We start from the raw sequence: 25,959 nt of genomic DNA, 5'->3' as shown, positions 1-25,959 counted from the left end.
TTAATTCCTATGGAATATTTGGCATGGCTTCTATTTTCGTTTTCCACGTACATGACTCTATCTTCCCCGTTCAGAGGGAGGGTTGGGTCTTGTAAATGTCAGATTGAAATCTCAAACTCTGTATATCCTCGATTTCTATACTGCAGTTGCTATCAACGAATCCTTCACACAGCAATGGATACGATGTTTTTGGCCTAGTTCTGAATTCCCTGTGAGCCTTCCGTTTATTAAATTTGCTGAGTGTTGTCCGGCGTATATTACTTCATTAATAAGTTATTGGACATATGCCGGTGTAGTTCTCTGCCCTACGGGATACAATTCTCGTACTTTGTATAACTTTCTTCTTTCGTTGCCTAACGATCAGATTACTCTCCGAATTCCTCACCGATATCCTCAGACTATGTGGTCACAGATATGGGCTAATATCTCCGCCTCGGTATTACCTTCATATCTACAGGTTGAATGGTTTCAAGTGGTGCATCAGTTGGTCCCTACACGTGCTCGTTTATTTGAGCTGAAACGTGTTCCTAACCCACTGTGTTCTCAAAGCGCCAAAGAAGATACACTATCCTATCGGTACGATCAGTGTGTGGGTGCTCCAGCTATCTGGAACTGCCTCACGTCCTTCTTGGGACGAATTTGTCGACGACCTCCACACCAGTTTACAGTATCTTATGTTTTGTTTCCGGATTTTCGTTATTTCCCACAGACCAAACACCAAGCTGTACTTTTTCTTGTGGCGTGTACACTTGTCTATATCCATCGCCATGTGCCTTTGCTGGATGCTCGCACCTACTTGGATTTTTTAAAACGCACCGCCGAAAGCTCTTTTCCCCCGAGTTGGACAGGCAGTATTTTAGTCGGTTTTTAGAAGTGGTGTTGCAGTAAGCTCCTTCCTTCTCGTAAAAAAAGTAACTACTCTTGATGTAACTTTAGCGTTTCGTTGTTATTTTAGCGATTATTATTGTACAGTTCGTTACCTTTTCTTGTGTGTAAGAACTATTGTATTGTATTACACTCGGAGTAAGTCCGTTTCTTGTAAACTATTTGTATAAAATAAACACATGAACAATAAAAACTAGTGGCCAAGTCGAAAGAGCACTCGACTAGTAATCAAAGGGTTGATGTTTCGCGCCCACCCCAGGATGCTTTTTTTTAGTTTTTTAAACTGTTTTTTAGACTCACATTAATGTAAACCAATTACGCACTTATCCGATTTAACATATTTTGGTGGGTAACTTTTGTGATTCATTGGCGTTTGATCCCATCTCTGCCGCTGGTGGTATAATTTTCAAAACGGAAGTTAATCCACGACGGATCGTCACTGCGGTGCCGCCAAGTTTGGCGAGATGTCGCTAGTTGTCCATCGGTATTCCACCGACGCTTACGGTATTGGGTAAGTACGCTTATAATAATAATAATAATAATAATAATAATAATAATAATAATAATAATAATAATAATAATAATAATAATAATAATAATAATAAAAAGAAGAAGAAGAAGAAGAAGAAGAAATGTTCAGGTTCCTTGTGTAGTTGTCATTTCAACTAATAATAATATCAATATGCGGAGTCAATCTAACGAACGTTCTTTGAAAATTAAACAGTTATTCCATTTAGGTTTCCGTTTCCAGAAAATGCACGCACGTGGATTTTATCCACATAAAGTCCGTATGACATTAGATGGAATCGATCTTATGTATACGTAGAAGTCGGAACCAGTACTATACATGCTATTGTCGAATAACTCAAGCTTGTGTGCAGCGTTACAAAAATATTAACTTACGTCTTCTGCACGTGACATAGGTTCAAGTTCGTTGGGGACTATAGAACACAGTGGCTCCTAACATACCTTAGCCTGTAAATCCCGTCGTTGGGATCTCAGCTATTAGTTTTAGTCTTCCATAGTAATTAACATTTATTATTAATAATGTTTAGTACCGGTATTTGCTTTTGTCTTTACGTATTGTTATTTTCTTTATTTTAAAAATATATCTAAATAAATTGAACTACTTGTTACTTAATTTTACTTGCTTTACTTGTTTACTTGACTTTTTTCCAATCATCTAGTACGAAAAGGACACGAGAATAGAAACATCGAAGACAGTTAAACTCACAAAAGTTCTCACATCGAACCCGGGACCTCGCATACAAAAGGCGCACGCGCTAGCCACTAGACCAGTCGGGAGGGCAACTTAACCACCGAGGCGATGAAGGGAACATTGCTTGTAGAAGGATAAATCGTTGAGGTCATTTGAATTTGGCTAATCAAAGTGCTCCTTTAACTGTGTATTGGACGATAACCGTTTGGGATCAGATAAAATCTGCTCGTCATGTAATTTTACAAAAAAATGACGCGCGTCTATTTACTTTATTTCATGGTTCTCCCATATTCACTTTCAAATGATTGATGACAGTTGCCATCTAAATTCAAACAATTATACGTACTCATCTCAAGATTTATCACTTCATGATGTAAAGGCACGATCACTCTTGACCCCTGGAGCTAACTTTCGGAACAATTCGCCAGGAAAAAATTATCTAATATAAAAGAATGAAGAGTTTGTTTGTGTGTTTTTCTGTCTGTGTGCGGCTTGGGAACCAGGAGAGTGGATCGACAGTTACCAAAATCTGGTCATAGGTACCTTGGTTCAGGCCCCAGATAAAGACAAAGTATATGTATTTAAATTCCAAACTAGGGGTTCTCAGGGGAGACGGGCGTTTACCGGAACAGGCCTGGGAACCAGACAATTAGACCGAGAGTTATCAAATTTTGGACACGGATAGCTTGGTCCAGTCCTCAGAAGAAGGCGAAGGATTTCTATAAAATCCGAATCAGGAAGTCTCCCAGACAAGTCGAACGAGAGTTACCAAATTTCGTCACGAACACCTTGGTCCAGGCCCAGGACCAACGTAAAGCACTTTCGTTAAAATTCGAACCACGCGGTCTCAAGGGACGTTTAACGCGACATGTAAAAGTATTAGAAAATGAGCGATATTACTGTCGAATTAAGTATTCGCGGTCGCTGGAATCTTTAGTGAAACTCTGATCGCATTAACTTTTAAAGTAATCCAAAGTGACGGATATTAGGTATCAAATCAATAATTTTCGCGGTCGCTGAGATCAATGGTGGCACTTTCATGAGTGATGACTTGCAAATTCACCTACCATTGTATGCCGGTCGTGGCCAACGAAGGGAGGATACCGAGACATGTAAAAAGAGAGAAAATGACCGAGATTATTGTCAAATCCATACTTTTCGCGGTCGCTGAAATGGATGGTGATACACCCACTGGCGTTGACTTTCGAATACTGAACCCATGCGAAGAATGAATATATTCAGGTAGTATATATAATAACCGAATGCACATGATTGGTGATAGTTCTTGTTGAGTCCCTTCGCGATTCTCCGCAACGAATCGAAGGAATGCGGACCAAAATGAAGTCTTCGCTGCTACGCGGTGATAACTTCAATACCTCGACTCTAGATATTTCTTTCGACTCGATGAAACCCTGCCAGTGGGATACTAACGGCAATCCTTTGATGCGTCGCTATAGCGACGATTTACATTTACCAGCAATGTGGGGCACTAGGTGTTGGCAACGTTTACCTCATGGGGTTTAACCTTGCACGGCATAATTACTGCATAGTATGTTATTATTTCTGTAATATTTCCTGGATTGTATGTTATTTTGTTTATTATGGGCACTAATTTGTGTCCAGGTATCGAATGAATGAATTTCGGCTCACACTTTGGTGTACATAGCCTTACAGAAAGAAGCCGGTTCGTTCCAAAGAGCGAAACTGAACTTAGTAAGATTTGACTTATACTTTCAGGTGGCAGCGTGGCGTAGGGGTAACGTAATGAATTCACGAGTAGTATAGCGAGGATTTGAATGCTGGTCAAGACAACGGTCTTTCCTTCACAAAGTGATCGTGAAGAATGGAAGAGTAACTTCTTGTACTAAATGAGCAATCCTTAAGAATGTAGAAGTAGACACCTGTATCATGATAGAGACGATTTACAAATGGTTTCTGGAAGAGGGCAAATAATAACTATTGGACTACTGGGGACTACTGGGACAATTCGAAATACTTAATTGGTCTGTAGTATGAACTTTTCATGTGATTGTTCTTAGGAAGAAACACTATAATTTTTGTTATTTTTTTGGATAGATTAACCGTAGGTGTATCGGTACCGTCCTAGACGTCCAAACGGAAATTCTCGGTTCGAATTCCCATCAGGTACTACGCTTTCTTCTCATAAAGCTTTCGTTACCAACGTTGGTTGGAGAAGTAACAAGGCGAGAATCCGAATAAACATTGTGTGAAGTCTTCATCATACAAAGTAATGATAAGTAGTTTTCATATTTATATTCATCTCTCTTTCTTCTCTCTATCCATCTTTCTTGACGCTTCCTGATCATGTCCTGCATCTTTCTCTTCTATCTCTCTCACTCACACACGAATACACAATCTATGTCAAGGAAATACATAAAATCTCCTTTTTTCTGAGTTACCGAGTCTCAAAGGAATCATCGTTTAACTGCGATGACCCGTTTCAGCTCTAGCGTGTTCATTCTATCATTGCGTATTACATTATATGCGCAATAGTTGGAATCGAGAGTGGATATTCAGATCAGACAAATGTTCAGAAATGACTAGAAAATTGCTCCTTTTGGTTTATTTCAAGAGAGATTTTATTTATATTAATTTCACACAAAATTCGTTTCCCTCCTATAATTCTCAGTTTGTTTTCTCCACATATGAAATGCGAAATACGCAAGATTTCCTACGTTTATAAGGAACCAACATCCAATTTTCCTTTTAAACCTTCACTCTCCTTTCACTTTTCATTATGATACAATTTCGACTTTTAATGTTAGGCGGCTGAAAATACGGTTTAACCCTAAAAAAATTCCTACAAAAGGTTTCTCAACGATTTTCTGTAGTACCAAATGTGCTGAATAACATATTAAAAGTTTACCAAAATTTGACCACCGGAAAGACCCAATTTTCAAGATGGCGTCCAAAATGGTTGTTAACTCTTTTACAATCTTAGACTTTCATTCAAGTAGCTACTGGGTCATCACTATTTATCCTAGGATTATGGTTCGTGCATCATTCTCTTCGGAATAAAACAAGCTTTTGGGTGGTGCCATCCAAATGTGTGCATGACCTACGTGGAAAGGGAAATTGAGAATAATTTGAGAAATTTCCCTCTTAAAAATCCCTTTTCTAAAGTTTTGCGTCCTCTGAAACGGCCCCGCGTAAGAATACGCGACCCAAACCTTCCTAGAGAAGCTACGAGATGTAGACTATGTACGTGCCAAATTACATTGTGAAATCTTTAGTAGTTACGACAGAATAAAAAATTTACCAATATTATAACGAAATATTGGATAGGTTAATAATTACCTGTACCTTGGGTAGAAAGTGCTCATACATAAGCACTATACCTTATAGAATGTTAATTTAATAATAACAAAAGAAGAAAGTTTTTAATATCTGTAAGATATTAGAGAGTAATAGATAGTTCGTTGCTATGTAATTGTTTATGGATACCTAATTCTCGTGTATGTGCACGACAGTGTGAATGACAAATACATTAAAAGTGTATCAACTAATAAACCATTTAAAACCGTTCATCTACTTTATAATTCTGATAGAGAAGGTGAGAATAGTATTATATACATAATTATAAAAAAAATATTTTTACATGAAAACAGTTACTACCACTCAAGTTCTTTATATCATCGATCGAACCAGGTTGACGACTACCCTTGGTGAGTCGTTATAAAAATTTTGGTTTACCTCACCCGGGATTTATTGTAAATTCACTACCCGAAGCAAAGTAAGGGTGAATTTACTTTTGTAATAAAGTTAATGAATACAAATTTCACAAGACTGAGAAGTGGTAGAATAATAATAAGAAAAATGAACGGTAACGCTATGGAGAATGAACCCAATGATAGTGACAACGGTGAACATAGTGTAACACCAGGAATGACACTAGAAGACCGAATCTTGTTAGCCTTACAGCGGCAAGAACAATATCGTAAAGACGATTCGGAAGCCATGAAGCGACTGGAACAAAATTTGGTTCATATATCCAACAAACAATACGAAGAATTGAAACAGACGATAGAACAGAAGTCCGAAGAAAACAACAAGCAATACGAGGAATTGAAGCAGACGATAGAACAGAAGATAGAACAGAAGTCCGAAGAAAACAACAAGCAATACGAGGAATTGAAACAGACGATAGAACAGAAGTCTGAAGAATCCAACAAGCGATATGAGGAATTAAGTAAACGAATGGAATAGAAGTCAGATGAAACGAAACAATCAATTATCCAGGCGATGGATGACATCACCTCACAGTTCGAGGAAAAGTTAAATAGAATATCTGAGGATTGTCAGGATAATCACGACCACATTATACAAGAAATCAGTGGTGTAAAAAAAGGATTTAGAAGTAATGGAATCTTCTGTTCGTCAGCAAAAGGTTCAGGTCACCAATAATTCAAACAACATACGTGCAAATACACAACTGATAGCTACTCTACAGGAGGAAATGAAGAAGCTACAGGTCAAGGACAACGCACACCACAATAATACGGTCAGTGATCATTTGGAGTTTCCCAATTCACAAGAGATGACCTCGCCTCCACCCACATCTGATGAGGACCTTATTTTGGAGGAAATTCATCCGAAGAGTACTGATGGACGGATAAGAGACGGTACAACAACACATCACGTCATGGATAGGAATTGTCACCCAATAAGTACTCGGAACGATAAAAGGAAGGTAAAGTTAAGCGTTAAGATGAGTGAAATACGTGCCATGAGTAAATTCAGTGGTAAATGTAATGAGAATGCTACTTCGTTCCTGGAAAAATTTCAGGACGAATGCAATATAATGTGTATAGATAGATCACAATATATGAAGCTAATCCCTCATTTATTACTCCCACCATGTTCCTTATGGTTTAAGGCAATACGTGATCACATCAATACATATGAGGAATTCAAGGCAGCGCTGATCGCCAATTATGAAAATGATTTTTTGCTTGCAAATAGAGATGCCACGATTAGAAATCAACATTTCAATCCTCGTTTACACAAATCTGTTGTCGAGTTTGTTGTAAATACCTACAACGAATTAAAGGTTGTTAATCCATTGCAGTCGGAATCTAGAATAATAGCATCCATTCGAAATTTGCTTCCATTTAAGTTACAACAAATCTTGTTTTCTACACAGTGTATGAGTTTCAACCATTTGTTAATGCTCGTTCAATGTTATGAAACTCAATACCATGCTTTGAATCAACAAGCAAGTGTGAGTAAAAGTAAGAATAATTCAGATCATTTTGTACCTGTTAGGAATCTAGATATCCGTAGTATGAACGATACGGAATACAACCGAAGCCGAGTAAATTCTAGTAATCCAAACGTGCAAAATAGGCAGAACTATGTAGGGAATACACCTAACCTAATTAATCGTGGCAATCCTTATGTTAGACCATATAGTCAAAATAAATTTAAAAATCGACGAAATACATGGCGAAATTCCAGGAATACAGGACACTACGTGGATAGACGTAATCGGGATTCAAGAGATGGCACTTCGTATCAAAATCAGAATCACGATGCAATACATGTACAACAAATAGTGGAACCTAATCAAGATTGTGCCGTACAATGTACCTTATTAGAATCATATGCTAGTACAAATTTAAATTGATTCTAGTTAATGAAGTTAGTGTTAAACCCATATCAGTTATATATTCTTGTGAATTTTTATTTTTAAGTTTATGTGTTAATATCAATAATGAAAACAATTCTTATAACTTCGGTATACAGACAATATGAGGAATTATAATTCGGTTTATAATTGATTAAAAGCAAAGATTATTTATATTAGATTGACTTGTGTTGAAAACTTAATTGTCAGAGATTATGTTAAGTATAAGATTCATTCTTTTAAGCTAATTATTCAACGACTATCTTGGATAAGATTCTTCATTATTCTGATGCCTTATAGATCCAATGTTTATTTTGAAATATCATCTGAAATAATTAATATATATAATGCGCCCTGCATCACGGTGACTCATGTATTAAAACGTAATTGATTCTTACGATTTTGACTTCGTACCCTTCAAAAATTATATATTAAGCGACGACGTTTAATAAATGAATATAATTAATGTAATAAAATATAAGTAGTAATGAAATGAAAGATTTGTTATAATATATATATATATATATATATATATATATATATATATATATATATATATATATATATATATATATATGAAATGTAATGAAGATATACGAGGGGCGATCAAAATGTAAAGGACATGTAATGTAAGATTTCTATTGTAAACGGACCAGTGATTCTTGAAGATAAAAGCCAAGTTCGTTTATGCCAAGTCGGGCGACATTTTTATATAACGAAATATTGGATAGGTTAATAATTACCTGTACCTTGGGTAGAAAGTGCTCATACATAAGCACTATACCTTATAGAATGTTAATTTAATAATAACAAAAGAAGAAGGTTTTTAATATCTGTAAGATATTAGAGAGTAATAGATAGTTCGTTGCTATGTAATTGTTTATGGATACCTAATTCTCGTGTATGTGCACGACAGTGTGAATGACAAATACATTAAAAGTGTATCAACTAATAAACCATTTAAAACCGTTCATCTACTTTATAATTCTGATAGAGAAGGTGAGAATAGTATTATATACATAATTATAAAAAAATATTTTTACATGAAAACAGTTACTACCACTCAAGTTCTTTATATCATCGATCGAACCAGGTTGACGACTACCCTTGGTGAGTCGTTATAATATCCTACTTTTTGAATGTATCTAACCAAATATATAAGTAGACAATAAATAGGACAAAACATAAAAGTTTGTAACACAGTACTATTAATCCGGGTATTATCATTCGTAACTCATTATTTTTAGAATGAAGCAAGCTTTCCTATGGTATCATCTCCATGCGTCCATGATACACGTGAAAAGGGAAATTGTGGATAGTTCGAAAAAAGATCCCCTAAAAATTCCCTTTTCAGAAGTTTTGCGTCTTCTGTAGCGGCCCCAGATAAAAGTACACTACCTTAATGTTTGTAGAAAATTACTATGATGAATAGACTATATGTGTGAGAAATTAAATTCTGAAGTCTTCAATAGTTACGAGAAAACAAAGCATTTACCAATATCCTACTCTGTTAATATACCTAACCGAACCTGTAAGTAGGCAATAAATAGCACATCCTACAGTTTTCATCGTACAAAAGTTATTCTAGTGTCTACTCATAATTTTATGGACTTAACACACATCTGCTACACCGAAATTCTAAACAATACTTTCTTTATTCTTATTTTAGTAAAAATTAACAGAATTTTTCTTTAACATATTTACAAACAATCATTGTAAAAAAATTTTCTTCCCATACTATTTCATTCAAAATATTTTGTTTCCTAAGTTTTCATTCTAATGTTTTTGAAGTGTATTTTTTATAGTCTTAAAATACATTTGTTACATTTAAATGGTAAAGAATAGTTTCTTTGTCCTTAGTTTACACAAAATTAATATACGTTTTATTAAACATTAACGTATTTACGAATAGTCCTTGTTACATTCTTTATCCCAAACAGATTCATTGAAATTATTTTCACAGTTTTCTGTTTGGGAAGGTCTGCAAACAGATGTGCATGGTAGTCCATACCTCTTGCAACTGCACCGTTTTGTTAGGCAGGCAGTTGAACAATTACAGTGAAGCATATGAAGAAGACTTTCTGGTGCAACAGATGTATCTGTCATAACAGGTATATACTGACTGTGCCATAATTTCCTCCTCCAACCAACTTCATTCATATCACTGTCATTTCTGATCCAAACCTTGATTTGGTAATAAACTTTAAAGCTGTGGTATTTTGTAAGAGGACTTAGTAGGAGGAAGGCACTCTGGAGTGATGAGTGACATGGAAGAAACAGTTTTTCTTTTACTGAAGAGTTGGTAGCGCAAAGAGGTCAGTACTTCTGCGTATAAACAATATAGCCATTACCTTTACCCCTAACGATGCTACAACAGATTTTGTTTGATGTGGCAGCAGGAACACATTTCCACAGTTCTGATTTTTTTTCACTGCTTATGAATCTTTGGAATACTGACTTCTTGCCTACACTAAATATGTGCGAAGTTGAATCACATCCTGTTTAAGCATAATGAACAACAGTTGCGAATATACATTACCACCCAGAACACGTTTCATTTCATTGATGTCATAATATCTTATGAAGTGTAGACTTGTCCGAACGAAAATATAGGCCTTTATTATCAAACTGAGCACAATAAAGAAGGAGGATGAGTAAATCTGTATCCTCCCCAATCAATGTTGTTGAATGTTGCCCTGATGACTTGACAGATGCTTTGACGATGTCTACGTCTGCATCTCCTGATGCATTGATAACACTGCAGCCACTTTTCTGCAGTTCTTCTGCCACCATGTGAAAAGTTCCAGTTTGTTGCTAGTTGTAGCAGGAAAATAATTTTTTCCCCCTAGAAACTCTGTTGCTTCATTGAAGCTGATAGTGAAATAGGTGATTTGGCCTCCTCGATGATGTGTATTATCCTTGATGGAAGGACCAGCTTCGTAAAAGTAAAAAATAACATTTGCTTTACCATTATGTTTTATGGTAAATTCTACGTATGAACGTGCAATGCCACCATAACTCTTGCTCTTTATCCAAGGCAGCAGATGAAAAAGTGAACTACCATCTAACACATAATGTTCAGTTGCTGAAACCGAATCCATAATAGCTTGTTTAGTAATATACACCTCAATCGTATGAGCCAGTTGAGCTTTGTCACTTTTACGAAATTTATTTGGCGTCAAACATGGCTACTGCAAATGGACTGAGCTCATAGCTCAATACACGTTCTAAAGAAAGTTCTCAAGTTTTTGACAACCAAAAATCGTTGATAGAGAAGAGCAGGATCAATGGTTCTTTGTCAATTTTAATGCTGGACTCGCTTGCAAGGGTTTTTGCTTGGTCTTTTGTTTTAAATGATACATTAAAATTGGTTTTCCAATTATATTTTGTACAATATTTTCCCTGATCATCTGTGAATTATGCACATTGACATCCTCTTTGGCAATTACACCCGTAACAATATTTCTCAAAGAGTCTGGTGAGAATGGCATAAAGGTTACAAGTTTTTCTTTAATCTTCTCCAAGTCTCAGTGATCTCTTTTCAACCTTGACAATGTTGTTTCTCGATGCTGATGACTGGTTGTGTATGTAAGACCATTGAATTCCTGCATCGCATCGTGATATTGAGATGAGATAGTTGTGGACATTGTCCACAAAGCACGCATTTCTTCAGTCATGCCACTTCCGTAGATCAACCTGCCACTGCTCTTTAAGGATCCCATTAATGTCTGCTTGATTACTAGATCTGGACTAAGGCCTGCCCAGAACTGGTTACTGCGGCGAACCACATGGAATCCCTTGGCAAATGCGGTATATACATCAGGATGCGGCTCTGCAGTTGACGCATTTCTTGCACATAGATATATGCAGATTTTAGGTAGTTATAGTGTCCAGCAGCAGCAAATATTGGCAGACAGTCTAACACCGCTTGCAGGTGCATCATCCAGGATCCTGTGCGATCTGGTTTGACGAGTGATCGGGCAACCTGCAACATTTTCTGATAGTTTGCCCAAAGTAAACCTGTTTCTGACCTGTGGCCAAATTCTGTCTTTCTTGTGTCCATAATTTTCTTTATTTCGATCAGCGTATCCGACTTTATGTCACTTTCGATTGTAATCTGTTTCAATATCATTGATGAATATAGCGTTTCTGCTTCATTCACTAGTGACAAATGGTGCGCTGTTTTTTCTAGATCTGAGACAATTAGAAAGTTGAGACATCTGTCTAACAATAGATGTCCACGTAAAGCCCTCTGTACTGGTTTCCCGGTCATCATACTTTATATTTTACCTACAAAATACCATTTAATAATCTTTACAGGAAATCAGGTATGAAAGAAAGGGTTCATCGTCATTATTTTCTAGATAAAATCGAACTTTGAAGAATGCTTGCTCTTAATCTTTGTTTTTGGGTCGGCCAGATCTACTGCGTTTCGCCTCTTAGTATTTATGGAACTGTAGCAGTATGCAAAGCTCAGAACGAAAATTATTGCTAGAAGAGTGATGGTAAACACAGCCAGCGGCGTGCAGGTAATGTCCATAATATTCTATTCTTCCTTTCACGATACTCACCCGTTCATCTGAACGACTATTACAACACTCAATAATACTGTTCACAATTACTTCTGTTTTCACATAACTAATACCAGCACTTCCTGGTGTGACTGTAATACCGCAGAAGAGACAATTTATTTGGCTGTTAGAAGGACCTTAAGAGATCCTAGCACTTCTCTTTGGTGGTTTGTCTTTTTTGTTGTTTACTTTTAATATCTTTTGTGTTGCTGTAGCAGTGTAATCTTATCCAGGGGCGCTTCAAAGGGCGTAAAACTTTAGAAAAAGGGAATTTTAGGGGGAATTTTTCCGAATTATCCACAATTTCGCTTTCCACGTGCATCATGGACGCATGGGAATGATACCAATAGGAAAGCTTGCTTCATTCTAAAAACAATAAGTCACGAATGATAATACCCAGATTAATAGTACTGTGTTACAAACTTTTATGTTCTGTCCTATTTATTGTCTACTTATATATTTGGTTAGATATATTCACAGAGTAGGATATTGGTAAATATTTTATTCTGTCGTAACTACTAAAGATTTCACAATGTAATTTGGCACGTACATTGTCTATATCTCATAGTACTTCTCTAGGAAGGTTTGGGCCATGTATTCTTACCTGGAGCCGCTTCAGAGGGCGCAAAGCTTTAGAAAAGGGATTTTTAAGAGGGAAATTTCTCAAATTATTCTCAATTTCCCTTTCCACGTCGGCCATGCACACATTTGGATGGCACCACTTGAAAGCTTGTTTTATTCTGAAGAGAATGATGTACGAACCATAATCCTAGGATAAATAGTGATGATTCAGTAGCTACTTGAATGAAAGCCTAAAATTGTAAAAGAGTTAACAACCATTTTGGACGCCATCTTGAAAATTGGGCCTTTCCTGTGGTCAAATTTTGGTAAACTTTTAATATGTTATTCAGCACATTTGATACTACAAAAAACTTTTGAGAAACTTTTTGTAGGAATTTTTTGAGGGTTAGGTAGGTTTTTTTCATATCTGCAGCCGCCTATGTAGGCTCTTTCTGATATAAATTTAGTAGTAAAATAGAACTCATTCAATTTTTCTTTCTGTCTTCTTTCTATATTTTCTTTCCTTTTCCTTTTTTTTTTTTTTTTTTTTTTGTTCAGTTTGCATTAATAGTCTGAAATGAAATTTATGATCTACACTACTTAGTAGGTTTATTATAATGTATTTCAGATCTGTAAGTTTAATAAACACTATCGAATTTGGAACCGAACTACGCGGAAAGACAGGGTGTATGTTAAACTTTTGTCATGATAATAGATGTGTCACGGAACTTCTCAGTTTCAATGGAAGTTGAGTACGTAATTTGATCACCAACTTTGACATTTATTTTGAAAGTGACTTAATGAATTTTTCGAGCATCCTCTATCTATTTATTTGAATAGTTCTGACAAAAATAAAAAAAAAAAACGTTATTTCTATATTACTGTTGGATTTCTGGAGACGGAACTGTATAGTGTTAGGTTATTTTCTTACTACCTTTAAATCCAACATTTTTATCTGTGCTCCCTTTTCATTTTCTTCTTCTACCTAATTTTCTCTTTCTCTCCGTCTCATTTCCGTAACTCTGACAGGTTTCTATTGGTTTCAATTTTTCATTTAGATATGCTTTAGTCTCTCTCTATTTCAACTTATGAATCTCATTTCGTCTCTTTTTTATTCTTTCACTTTATTGACACTAATGCTGTATATTTTGAAATTATTATTGTGCTTATATTGTTGCTGATTTTAATATGGGAAAGAGGAAAGCGGGAGAGAGAGGAGGTCTCAGTACCAGACACGGTTATGAGATAAGAAAGTATATATTAGATTCGTTAGCTGCAAGGTGCTAGATGTTGCTTTTTTTTTTATTCAAATGTATAAGTTCCGTAATTCACCATGGATATAGTCAATCAGAAGTGTATTTATAATGAAGATATAACAACATGAATTGTGAAATCTCTTTTAACAAACTGTCGAGATCTGAGAATCAACAAACTTTACACTTTCCGATACCTATTAGCTCCAAACCCTGGTAGCCAGAATTAGCGCGAAATACGCTACTTATATATTAAAAAGTGACAATATCAGGAAAATGTAGACGTCTTTTAGTGTGAGACAAAAAAGGAATTAAATTTCTCATTTCTAGTTGTATTAATGGACAATGAATTATAATTACTTTATAGGACATTACACTTTATTGCCCGAAGAATTTCATCTTTCGGTTTGCTTAGTTGCGAAAAAGATATAGACTATATTGGTATACTATGTAAAGTATTATTGCTGTCGCTGATTTCTGACAACAATCAGAAACAGAGGTTAAAGATAAATTACAGTAATAGTTTTCTATTAAGGGGCAAGTATAACTACTTTTATTTTAACATTTTTAAGATTGTTTGTTCGAGTTCATCCCCTTACCCCTCAACGTTGAATACGGAATGCAAGAACATGTCGCACACCGGCGAGAAGAATGACACAACTGAAAAAAGTTAGTTTTGAGAAAATCACAATTGAAACTTTCGGTAATTTTAAAATATTAATTTAGGAATTATAAATAAATGTTAGAGCATACAGGTTACGTGGTTTTACACTTTAGTCGTTTCTCTTTCTGTTGAAGTTTATAATGTAATGTTTTTATAATTATAAAGTATTCTTTTGTTTCTAGAATTATTATTGAGTTGTGTCAGTATTTATGCCATATTTTTATTCATTTCATTTGTTGTGCCAAATAATATTTTGGCATAACAAATGAAATGAATTAAAATATGGCATAAAGACTGACACAAGTCAAATAATAATAAAGCTGAAACAAAAGAATACTTTATAATATTATTAATCTTTTTTAATATACAATTTAAAAATAAATTGTTTGTAGTTTATTTTAATCAAAATCTTCACTGACTGCATTTTTACTGGCAATAAACAAATATTTTCTTAAGATAGGTTTTTCATAATAATAATTGTTTTCATACATTCATTGCTTTGCTGTAGTCTTTCTTTAATGTCAGTTCTTCTGCTAAAACTCGTGGTCTTCTTTTCCCATGATTTACGTTTACGTCCTTGAACTCCTCACTTTTGTAAGACATTTTGTACCAGAAAGAATTAAGATTTCCTTTTTCTACTTTTATCACCTTCAGGTCCCCAAATTTCCTTATTGGTATTGATTGTATAATTTTTCCCTATATGACTACTTAGCTCTTTGAAATCAAGAATGTCTTCATGGGAAATTTCGTTGACCTTGAAAATTAGTTTCTTATTTTTTGCTATTCTTATTAGTGTCACATATTGGGACGGTACGTAAATAGGTCCTGGTTTCAAAGACCCGTTTTACTTGTTTCTCAATTACTGAGTGCACTGAGTCCCCCCTCATTTTGTGTATTTCCTTTGATCAGAAACTTGTGTGTAATTCTTCTTATCTGAGGTATTGTATTTACTGCATACAGATAAATTGCAATTATGTACTTGTTTTTATTTTGTCCACAACAATTATCAGAATACAGCATGAACTCGGTTTCTTCATCATAGAGACAACTTGATTTCTTCTGTAAATATTGAAATATGCACGTTGCTATCTTGTTTGCAACTCTATTGGCTTCACTCTCGTGCCACACAAAACAACTTGTTTCACCTGTTTTCAATTCACAAATTGTGAAGTTGTAAGTAGAAAATAATTACATTGGCGCATGAGGGGGTTAATTTTGTAAGTAGAAAGTTTGGATTTATAATAAAAGAAAGAAGCATTCCCCCTAGGTACCTGGAGAAATCCTTGTAAATCATAACAAGGCACTATAAAGTTGTTGCTTACTTTCTCTTTATCCTTTTCCTTTTCTTTTCTTACAATATCTTTCTCTTCCAAATGTGCTTTATACTCTTCATGCATTTCTTCTTTTCCTTTACCTTCCGAATATTCATATGCAACGCAATCTGAACATTGGTCCTTCTGGGGAACAAAGACACTAATGTTGAATTCGGAATTAAATATCCTTGAATACATAGTCAAGTTAGCACTGGGTTTTACTTCTCTTTGGACTTCTCTTCATAGTTTCTATGCAAGTCATCTAATGATTTTCCTCCTTCTATGTACTCTTTAGGAGTCTGTGACCGCAGGTAATGACTTTCAATTCTTGGTATTGAATTGATATGTTTTCTGACGCTGTCTTTAATCTCAACATCAACGCTGGGATGATTTTTATGCTTGCCCCGTAGCTCGTCATGCAAAAAACCATCATTCAGTTTTTCTATTACGGTTCTTATTGTTCGATCAGTAATATCCATTGTGGCTTTAAAGAACTTTTTGCATACTCTGACACGATTCCCATCAACTTCAAAATAAAATGCATTATTTAATCATCTATGTTTTGAAGCATTCATTTTCGGGTACCTACATTGGGGATTAAGTTGTTCCATACATCTAGATATAAAATGTCTTTGCCTGGTAATATCACCTAATGCCCAATACTGATTAAATATTTCAGCACGTTTCATTTCATTAACCCTTGTATGCATATGCAGGGCCTCTCAGGCCCTGTGGGGTTTTATTTTCAAAGTTATTGCAAATCTATTCAATCAATAAGCCTTGCTCATTGTGTATTCTTTTAACATTCTTTTATGCATTCATGGGTAGCTTTAAAATATTTTTTGCATTATCTGGAAAACAGTAATATTTGATTTAATTTAGTAACCCCTTAAATGCATATGCAGGGCCTGGGAGGCCCTAATGAAATAATAATGGTATGCGAATTATTTGACATAATCTTGTAAATAAAATTGGTCCTAACGAATGTGTTATTTAGTTTTATTACTTCTTTTTATTATTATCGTACTTATTTGCAATTAGTTCTATTTATAATTGCTTATTTTATGCCCAGTAGATAGCGCTGCAATACGTATGCAAGCTTTTATCAATCGTTTGTATATAAGATTGTTTATATAATCTATCAGCCATTTATTAGAGCTTTTTGCAACCTTGTTTCCTTTGTTCGAACAATTACAGCAACAGACTAGATACAATAAAGTTCTAATTTATATATATATCTTCCACTTTTGCTTTTATATTGTGACTAGATGCAATTTGCAATGCCCATTTACATTGGTGTGCAATTTGTGTTAGTTTCAGCACAAATTGACAGATACGGCTAGTGGAAGATGAACTACGAAGAGAGTGTGTGAGGATGATTTTGTCCGTTTTGTAAATGAGTGTCTTGATGATAATGTACTGTCGAACAGTAATAGTGAGGAATCTGAGGATGAAGAATCCAATAATACAGTTCATCAAGGAAATGTAAGTGTAAGTGTAAGTGATGAACATTTCGATACATCATCACGCTCTCAAAGCACCAGTGGGAGTGAAGCTATTAGTGATTCCGATACACATTTTAGTCCAAACGACACAATTTGGAAAAAGAAAACACCTCCATCACGGACTCCAGCACATAATATAATGAAGTTTTTCCCAGGTGTTTCAAAGGGAGGGAAAAGAATACGTCCAAAATATGCGTTTGACTGTTTCATTTCAAAGGAAATATTGAATGGAATTTTATACTATAGAAAACTTGAGGGAAGAAGGGTTGCAACATTGAAACGAAAAGAGTGGGAAAATGATAGTCTGGACTAAATAAATGCTTTTCTTGGCATTTTGCTATTAGTACGAGTAGAGAAAAAGCTGAGATGTGCCAATCACTGAACTGTTCATCTCTATGAACTCAAATCAATGTTCAAAGGCATTATGTCTGTCAACAGGTTTGAAGACATAAAGAAAGCCTTACCATTGACAATAAATGTACAAGGCAAATCTATCTTGAAAATGATATACTGGCACCTATTCTTTTTGTGTAGGAAATATTTATGTGAAACTGTACAAAAGTGATTGTTAAGTGTTAAGAACTTACTGTAGATCAACAGCTAGTGCCACTTCGAGGCAGGGGTGGGTTCATTGACACGTATATTGACACGCCTCGAAAATCTTGAAGGTACGTAATAAAAATATTTTGACTATGCTGCGCTCAATCATCATATGCCGTTGATGGTTTTGTATACACAGAAAGAAAGCCAAAATAAATCAGTTGAAGAGAAATCTGGGAACAATGTGATAGAACACCTCTGCAAAACGTTTCTGGAACTTCACGAAATATTAAAATACTATGGATAATGTCTTTGATAGTGTTGATCTGGCAGAGTATATGCTACAACAATGACATACGGTTATGGGAACACTAAGGCGAAACAAACGCGATATTCCAGTTGAAATGAGAGCCTCATCTCCTTGAGGAGTGGGTTCATCAATGTTTGCATTCAAGCAAAATGTCATTATGGTCAGCTAAGTGCCAAAGAAAAAGAAGACATTGATTTTGATAACCAACATGCATCATTATAAGGCAGTTGATGGAAATAGCACCAAAAGAAAGCCAGTGATTATAAACTATTACAACAAAACTAAATGTGGAGATGATGTTATGGGTTAAGACGTTAGAGACTATACATGCAAAAGACAAGCTAGAAGGTGACCCTTTGCTCTCTGGTCAAATATGATGGATGTGGCAGATAAATAGTCACATTGTTTTCAGGATGCAGATTCCAAATTTCTATGAAAACAAAAAAGACAATCGTCCATTATTCTTGCAGGAACTGGCAGAAAATTTAATGAGAAACCAGGTGATTCTAAGATCACAAATACCCAACTTGCCACTAGCAACAATTACTGTTTTGAAGATATACGGAACTGGAAAGGAATAAGCAGGAGAAAAAATAAGATGATATGAATTTTGTCCATACAGTATTCATAGAAAGAGAGCGTTGGTATGCTGCTAGTGTCGGAAAAGCATTTGCAAAGAACACATAAAATGATTTGCAATTCATGCATTTTGTAAATGCATTTTTCCTCAAAACTGCTAAACAATGATGCCATTTGCATACAAGAATGTCAGAAATTATATAAATGTTGCTCCTTTGACGATTATAGTACCATTTCACACAGGTGTGTTTAGAATTTTAAAATAAACTAGAAAATTATGAAGTGTATGAGTAAACTGACAAAAGTATATTTGAAGAAAATATTTTGTTACAGTGTTTTTTTGTACTTTCTACTAATTGTAATAAATATAAAATAATTGTAAACGTTGTTTTAAAACTTGTATACTTACGAATATGCCCATTGTTGGTCTATTGTGTGATAAATTAAACTATCATAGGGCTGCAAGTAGTAATTTGCATCAAATTCCAAATAGAACCCTTTAAATACCATACAGGGCCTCCGAGGCCCTGCATATGCATTAGCGTAAATTCACTGAACCATGCGGACAAGGGTTAACTTTTTCGTAGCACTTGTGTTTGCAAGAGTGTTCACAAGATGGGTGTATTTTCTTTGGTGCCACTACTTTTCCACTTGTAGAAATGTATTCTTGACCAGAGTTTCTATTTAATTTTGACTTCTTCTTTTTCCATTCATTTGGTTTTGCAGGTCTTTTCTTGCCTTTATTTATATCATTATCTCCTTTTGACACTTTGACTTGTCCTGAAACATCTCCAGATTCTTTCAAGACTTTAGTACCTGAGCTTCCTGGATGCAGTAAATTAGGAAACAATCGCCTCTTCTTTTTTCCAGTGTTTGGATGAAAATCTCTGGACCTTTGTCACTGTCATCAAAATCTGACGATAATGAAGGTGACACAGGTATGTCTTCCTCGGTTAAAAAATCATGAGTTATTTTATTTTCATTAACAACTTTGGTATCCTTTCTCATTTCTTCTTTTTTTCCTTCAGGCACTCCATTAATTCCTTGCTCTTCATTGTTTTCTTTTGATTTATCTCCTTTTGTAACAGGCACTTGCTTTCTTAAAGATTCATAAAACTCATCTAGCTTAGAGCGAAGAAGGCAAGAGATCAGACTCATCCGATCCTAGCAACGAACTGAATTCAACGTTTGATGGAACTGGTTTCCAAATGTCGTCTTCATGTTTTCCTTCCATAGTATTCCTACCCTGAGACATTTTACATTTTGTATTTGACGTCATAGGATTGTTCTTGAAAATTCCAGCCTGGTCCGAGATTAAATTTAAAACTGTAGCTCCTCTAGATAAAGAAAAGCTCAAACTCATTTTAATGTTTCTACGTCAATAGCAAAACAAGCTACACTATAGTAAGTCACTCACTGAATTATTTTCATTCAACGAAACTGACATATCTCCAAAAATTAATGTCATAAATAAAATGACAGATTAAAATCCAATCAGGAGTAACGACACATTAGGGTTGATAGAGTCACAACAAAATCGAAAGCACTATTTGGAAGCACCGATAACGACACAACTCAAAATTAAAATGTCACCAATAAAACATTAGTCTGAAATCAGTCGACAATAATGTCACAACTCAAAATCTGTCATTATTTGATTCACCAATCTTTCAATGATCAAAATCGGAGCAGCAATGACGGAACAATTCAAAATGTGACAGCCTTGTAGCATGTTCACTGCACAAACACTTGTACTCAACTAAGAAATGACAGTATACACGACGGGAATAAAAATATTTTGGGATTATGGAATAGTAACACTAACGTTCTCACGCGGCAACTAATAAAGCTACAGCTATGATTCTTATATTGCCGTATAGAGGGCAGTCTCACGAATCTGAATTTATACATAACTCAAAATTGACAATTTTTGAATTGTGTCGTTCTTCTCGTCGGTGTGCGATATTTAGATTTCGATTACTGATTCCAGATATATTTCTCGGATCTAGACCTGTGCGATAAGCTGATATATTGATATCGTCGATATCGGTATTGACACATATCAACATTCGATATCGCAAATACATCAACATCAATATATCCATATCCTAAATTTTCTATATCGATCTTGGGAGGGGGCAGCCATAGGGGCTCCTAAGACTTGCGATGGATGACGAAACAAAACTTAATTTTTACAATAATGTCTTCCAATGACAATTTATTTATTACTACAAATAGCAATGTAAATAAATCCACTTGCAAATTTGCAATAATATATACTGTAATTTCTTAGGCACCAAAATTTTTCTCTTCCCGAAAAGAAAAGGAAAACAGCACCTGTCAAAAAGAAGTGCTCCGAATTTTGTCCTAGAATTTATCATAAGAATTTTTTTTTCCTCTCTCTCGGAGATTTGCATCCCATTTGGCATTTGAGACCACTCATTGACAAAAACTGCACGCATGAGCGCTATATGCGTACATGCTCCTAGGCAGAATCAGAGATTGGGAAAGGAAACGAGTTTTCAGTAATAATAATAATAATAATAATAATAATAATAATAATAATAATAATAATAATAATAATAATAATAATAATAATAATAATAATAATAATAATAATAACACTTGGGTTTACTAGTAGGTTCTCGTCTGTTTGTCTTGCATGGGAGGCCTGCAAATGTACTACGCTAATGGTGTCCCTTAGTCTATGTTTATCTCTCCGTTTCCTGTACTGCTAGGCATTTATGTTAAACTTTTACATTATGTAATCTACTTTCATATTTTCAAGTTTTTTGAAAATTGAAAGAATCTGCTTTCTTCTGATATCTATTTCTTACCATTCACCTTGTTTCGACTGCTTAAGTAAGATCATTTTGTAACTGTTTGTACTATCCATTTCCCTCACAATAATAAAACTGTCATTCTTAACAATTTACCCTATTCTCGTTTTTGCAGTTTGCCACACTGATATATTTGTAGCAGAATTGAGGTTTGGTCCAACGCCTTTCGAATTCTGAACCATCACAAAGGCCGAAATTTTTGAGTTGCCTACTATTGCTGGAAAAGGAGAATTGCAGGTGGTAATGCACTTTTGGAGTCGTGTATACACATGAATCAGAATAATTAATAGGAATAACTACGTTACTATGAAAAATTATCTCCTGGTAGAAATCCTAGTGGTATATTATTCTCGTTTGAATAATAAAAGGTATAAAATACAAATTCTTCCAATTTTCCTTTTATTATTTCTTTATTTATTTTCTTTTCTAAGTCTTTTTTTAATATTGTAAAATATAATTCGATTTCAATCTTTCTTTAAACAAATATTTATTATTATGATTGTAATTCTTTGAATACACACTAATGTTGTAATATTAAGACGTGTAGGATGAAATAACAAGTGAGTAAATTGCTGATTTGGAAGTCGAATATACATTCAGCAAATTGTGTGTCAATTAACTTTTTTCTTTAATAATAATAATAAAAGAAATTAATAGTATTGTTAATAAAGCAGACATATGAATTTTCCTGTTTACATGAAGTGTTAAGACTAATCGACGCGTATTCACTTACAGTTCTTGACTAATAATTTGTTCAATGAATCCTTTAATTGGCAAGCAATGATAGCATTACCATTAAAATATTTATATTGCTTGTGTGATTGAACCATGTCTTCTTGATCATAATTTCGTAACTTTTAAAATATATTTTGTACTTTGGTTACAAAATACAGAGTGTTTATTTCAAAGCAACATTGCCATAAAGTAGGTCTTATGTGTAGCTACTGAGCAGCATTGCCCTATTATGGTCAAATATCATAAGAATACTCTCAGTAATTACCAACAGTTTCGTTGTAATATTTTCCTACAGCGCAAGAAACCACAAAAATAAGTAATTTTTTTTTTAAAAAAAAGAACTTTCGCGGAACGTAAGAGATAAAGCTTATACAACACTAAATTTGACTGTCCCTCGTTGACGACGATTAGAAGTATCTAAAGAAGCAACACGCAAATCATTTATATGAATATTATATTTCAGCAATAATGCCAATTAAATTATCACTGAAGTTATAATGCATGTGGATATCGCAATAGAATGCGATGTTGCTTGAGATCAACACTGCCCAATAAAGGTTTAACAATCCAATCTAAAAGTAAAGTTATTTGTTTAATTATTTTGAACTTCATTTACATTATTTTTTTTTTTAAAAAAGAAAGACATCTCGCTCTTAAAGCAGTGTCTTAAAAAGAAAATAAATTTCTTAGTTTACCGTTGTCAAAGCGCTTTGCAAATTGTATTTCCTAACTCGGAGAAAAGCAAGCAGGAAACAGTCATCTGTCCGCGCTCGGAGATTTTCAATTGCTAGAATGAATGGAAAATAGTACTTTCTGTTAGATATTCAGAATTCAAAAACTTTCCTTATATCTATATCTATCTATCTATCTATCTATCTATCTATCTATCTATATATATATATATATATATATATATATATATATATATACACGCTCTTGGAACTATAAACTAATAGACAAAAATGCCAAAATTTTGCACCATGTAAATATCGATCGGGCAAATTGCTTGACGTACTCTTCAATACTATGAAATTGATAGTCATGTCAACCCAGCACAAAATTATATTTCTCAAACAGCACACATCATGTTGTTACAAATTTCAAATTACATATCAAACGAAAACACGTATTAATCAGTGTTGCAAATTAAGGAAGCTACACAATATCAAATAACCTCTGAAATTATAAACATTTCCAGATAATCACGTAATGGTAAATATTTCATTCTATTTGCATGGTCTTTCTTCACGCTGTAATTAAAAAAAAAACAGCAAGGTATTAACGACCAGATTGAAAACAAGAAAACAGTTTAGTATTCATGCTGTTTTGTTTTTAAATGCATTTTTAAGCATGTTTGAATATTTACAAAGAAATGAATCCTCAGAGCAAATATTCTTGAAATATTTGGCTTGAAAGTAAGAATTTTACCCAAATTGGGGACCGAAAATTACGAAAGCAATTTTAAGAAAAGGTACTGCCTGCGTTTAGAAAGCATCCTTATAAATTAAATTTGATTTAGGTTTCCAGTTGCTTTGCTTCTCTGAGATATGAATGTTTCTACAAAAACTGATACGAGTAAAAACAATGTTAATGTGATATGTTCAGAAGTTAATATCTTCAGTTAAATTATTTAATGACAATTATTTAATTCTTAGCTTCCATGTTCTAAAATACGTAGGACGCTCTCCAACAATTATCACTTTGCAACCAAGTATTGTATTGAGTCTGCTTAATAAATGAACAGTATTTGAACTGACATTTTACGGACATTATATAATTCCAGAATCTATATAGCGAATGCGTGAGAAAAATGAATACATAATTTGAAGTGTCATAGAAAATTTATTTTCCATTCTACAAGCTTAAATATCTGCGAAAAGTAGGGCTACAGTTCAATTAGAAAAGTAACTGTACTTTCCGGTAAAAATGAATTTCCAAATGGTGGTTAAATTAAATGTTCAAATTTGTCTTCAGGATTTATACATATCTAAGTACGAATCATGACTGCTTCCGTACTTTGTATCAACATGTCAAATGGGATATATCTGCACACCGCTTCAATCTCATTCCAAAGTGTGTCCAGGTCAACTGGTTTACGACAGTGCACCTTATTTCCCATAACAAAAATGTAGCCACGTAAGATCTGGAGAGCGTATAAAAAACTCGATTCGTGCCATAGGTATTATCCACTGGCCTGGTACATTTTGATCAAAGTATGCTCGCACTCCCTATAATGGTGCAGCGGGAAGCCGTCTTCGTATTAAAACCTCTCATTACCGTGCATTGCACGAATCTCAGAGAAAATGAAATCAGCAAGCATTGTTAAGTACTTTCTTCATTTACAATAGTGTCGAAAAGAAAACGCGCAATGAATCTCCCAGGAGACAAATCACACCACACATTTACACCAGGCAAATTTGCAGTTTTTCAACAGTAATGTGGAGATTATCTTCAGCCCAGCATACACAATTATACCTATTGCCAATTCCATTAAGTTTGAATTACGCTTTACCCGACTAAATTATGTTACAATACGTCCCGGTTCACCTGTAACCATCTCAAAATCCCACCACAAAAGTGTGCCCTGCGGTTGTCGTCACTTAGTTGTTTCACCAATCTTGAAATATACACACGCAACTTACCTATCTTTAGTATGCGGTAGCACATTACTATCACTTGCACGCTTCCACATGAGTCTTACCTTGAATATTTTTGTGGTGAACGCTGAAGTACTTTCAACATTGTAATTGAGGATTCAGCACTTGTTGCCTTTTGCGGTAGCCCCGACCGGCCTTTCTAGACACCTCACTTCCATGAACTTAAATTTTGACTCGTACACGTGTAATTGTTATCCTTGAAGGTGGATCAGTCACATACTCAGATATCTACGATCTCTATCTCTGAAGTGTAGCAACATTCTTCCATTCAGTACCACTTAAAAATCTGCTTCCGCTCTTCAAAGTTACAAGTCGAAAAAGCCGCGAGCGATCAGCAGTATGTGACCGTTTTGGGTCCTAGCACTGGAACAGCTTCAAATGCGAAATTGGGGTTTGCATATTCAGACACTAGCGTTTCTACCCATTCTTCCCATACCACATTGCCCGAGGGACCCATCAGTTACCGGAGATACGTGACCCGCAAGTGATCCGTGCTTCTAAGCCGAATCTCATCACTTCTTTTGAAGATCTTGCTACATCTCTGTGGTTTCGTGGATAGTGTGCGGCATAGAATTACGCAGCAGAGTCACGACATGAGAATAGACCCAAAGATCTCCACCGGAAGCCTCTCTACTGGCGCACAGTGACCCTAGAAGTTACCAAAACATGTCGGGATAGTC

General features: G+C 34.8%; 1 protein-coding gene across 1 annotated transcript in view; it reads right to left on the bottom strand.

Annotated features, from left to right (window-relative positions):
• Positions 1-25,959, bottom strand: part of LOC145693295 (alpha-tocopherol transfer protein-like) — a 171,898-nt gene that overhangs the window by 89,326 nt on the left and 56,613 nt on the right. The window contains exon 3 of the mRNA XM_081769151.1: positions 23,318-23,409. Within this exon, the coding sequence (XP_081625277.1) occupies positions 23,318-23,409 (92 nt within the window). The remainder of the gene's footprint in view (positions 1-23,317; positions 23,410-25,959) is intronic.

This window comes from Thermobia domestica, chromosome 8 (genome assembly GCF_964235325.1).
Source record: "Thermobia domestica chromosome 8, izTheDome1.hap1.1, whole genome shotgun sequence".
Taxonomy (NCBI): domain Eukaryota; kingdom Metazoa; phylum Arthropoda; class Insecta; order Zygentoma; family Lepismatidae; genus Thermobia; species Thermobia domestica.
The sequence above is the reverse complement of the archived record's forward strand: the minus strand, read 5'-3'. Positions and strand labels throughout refer to the sequence as shown.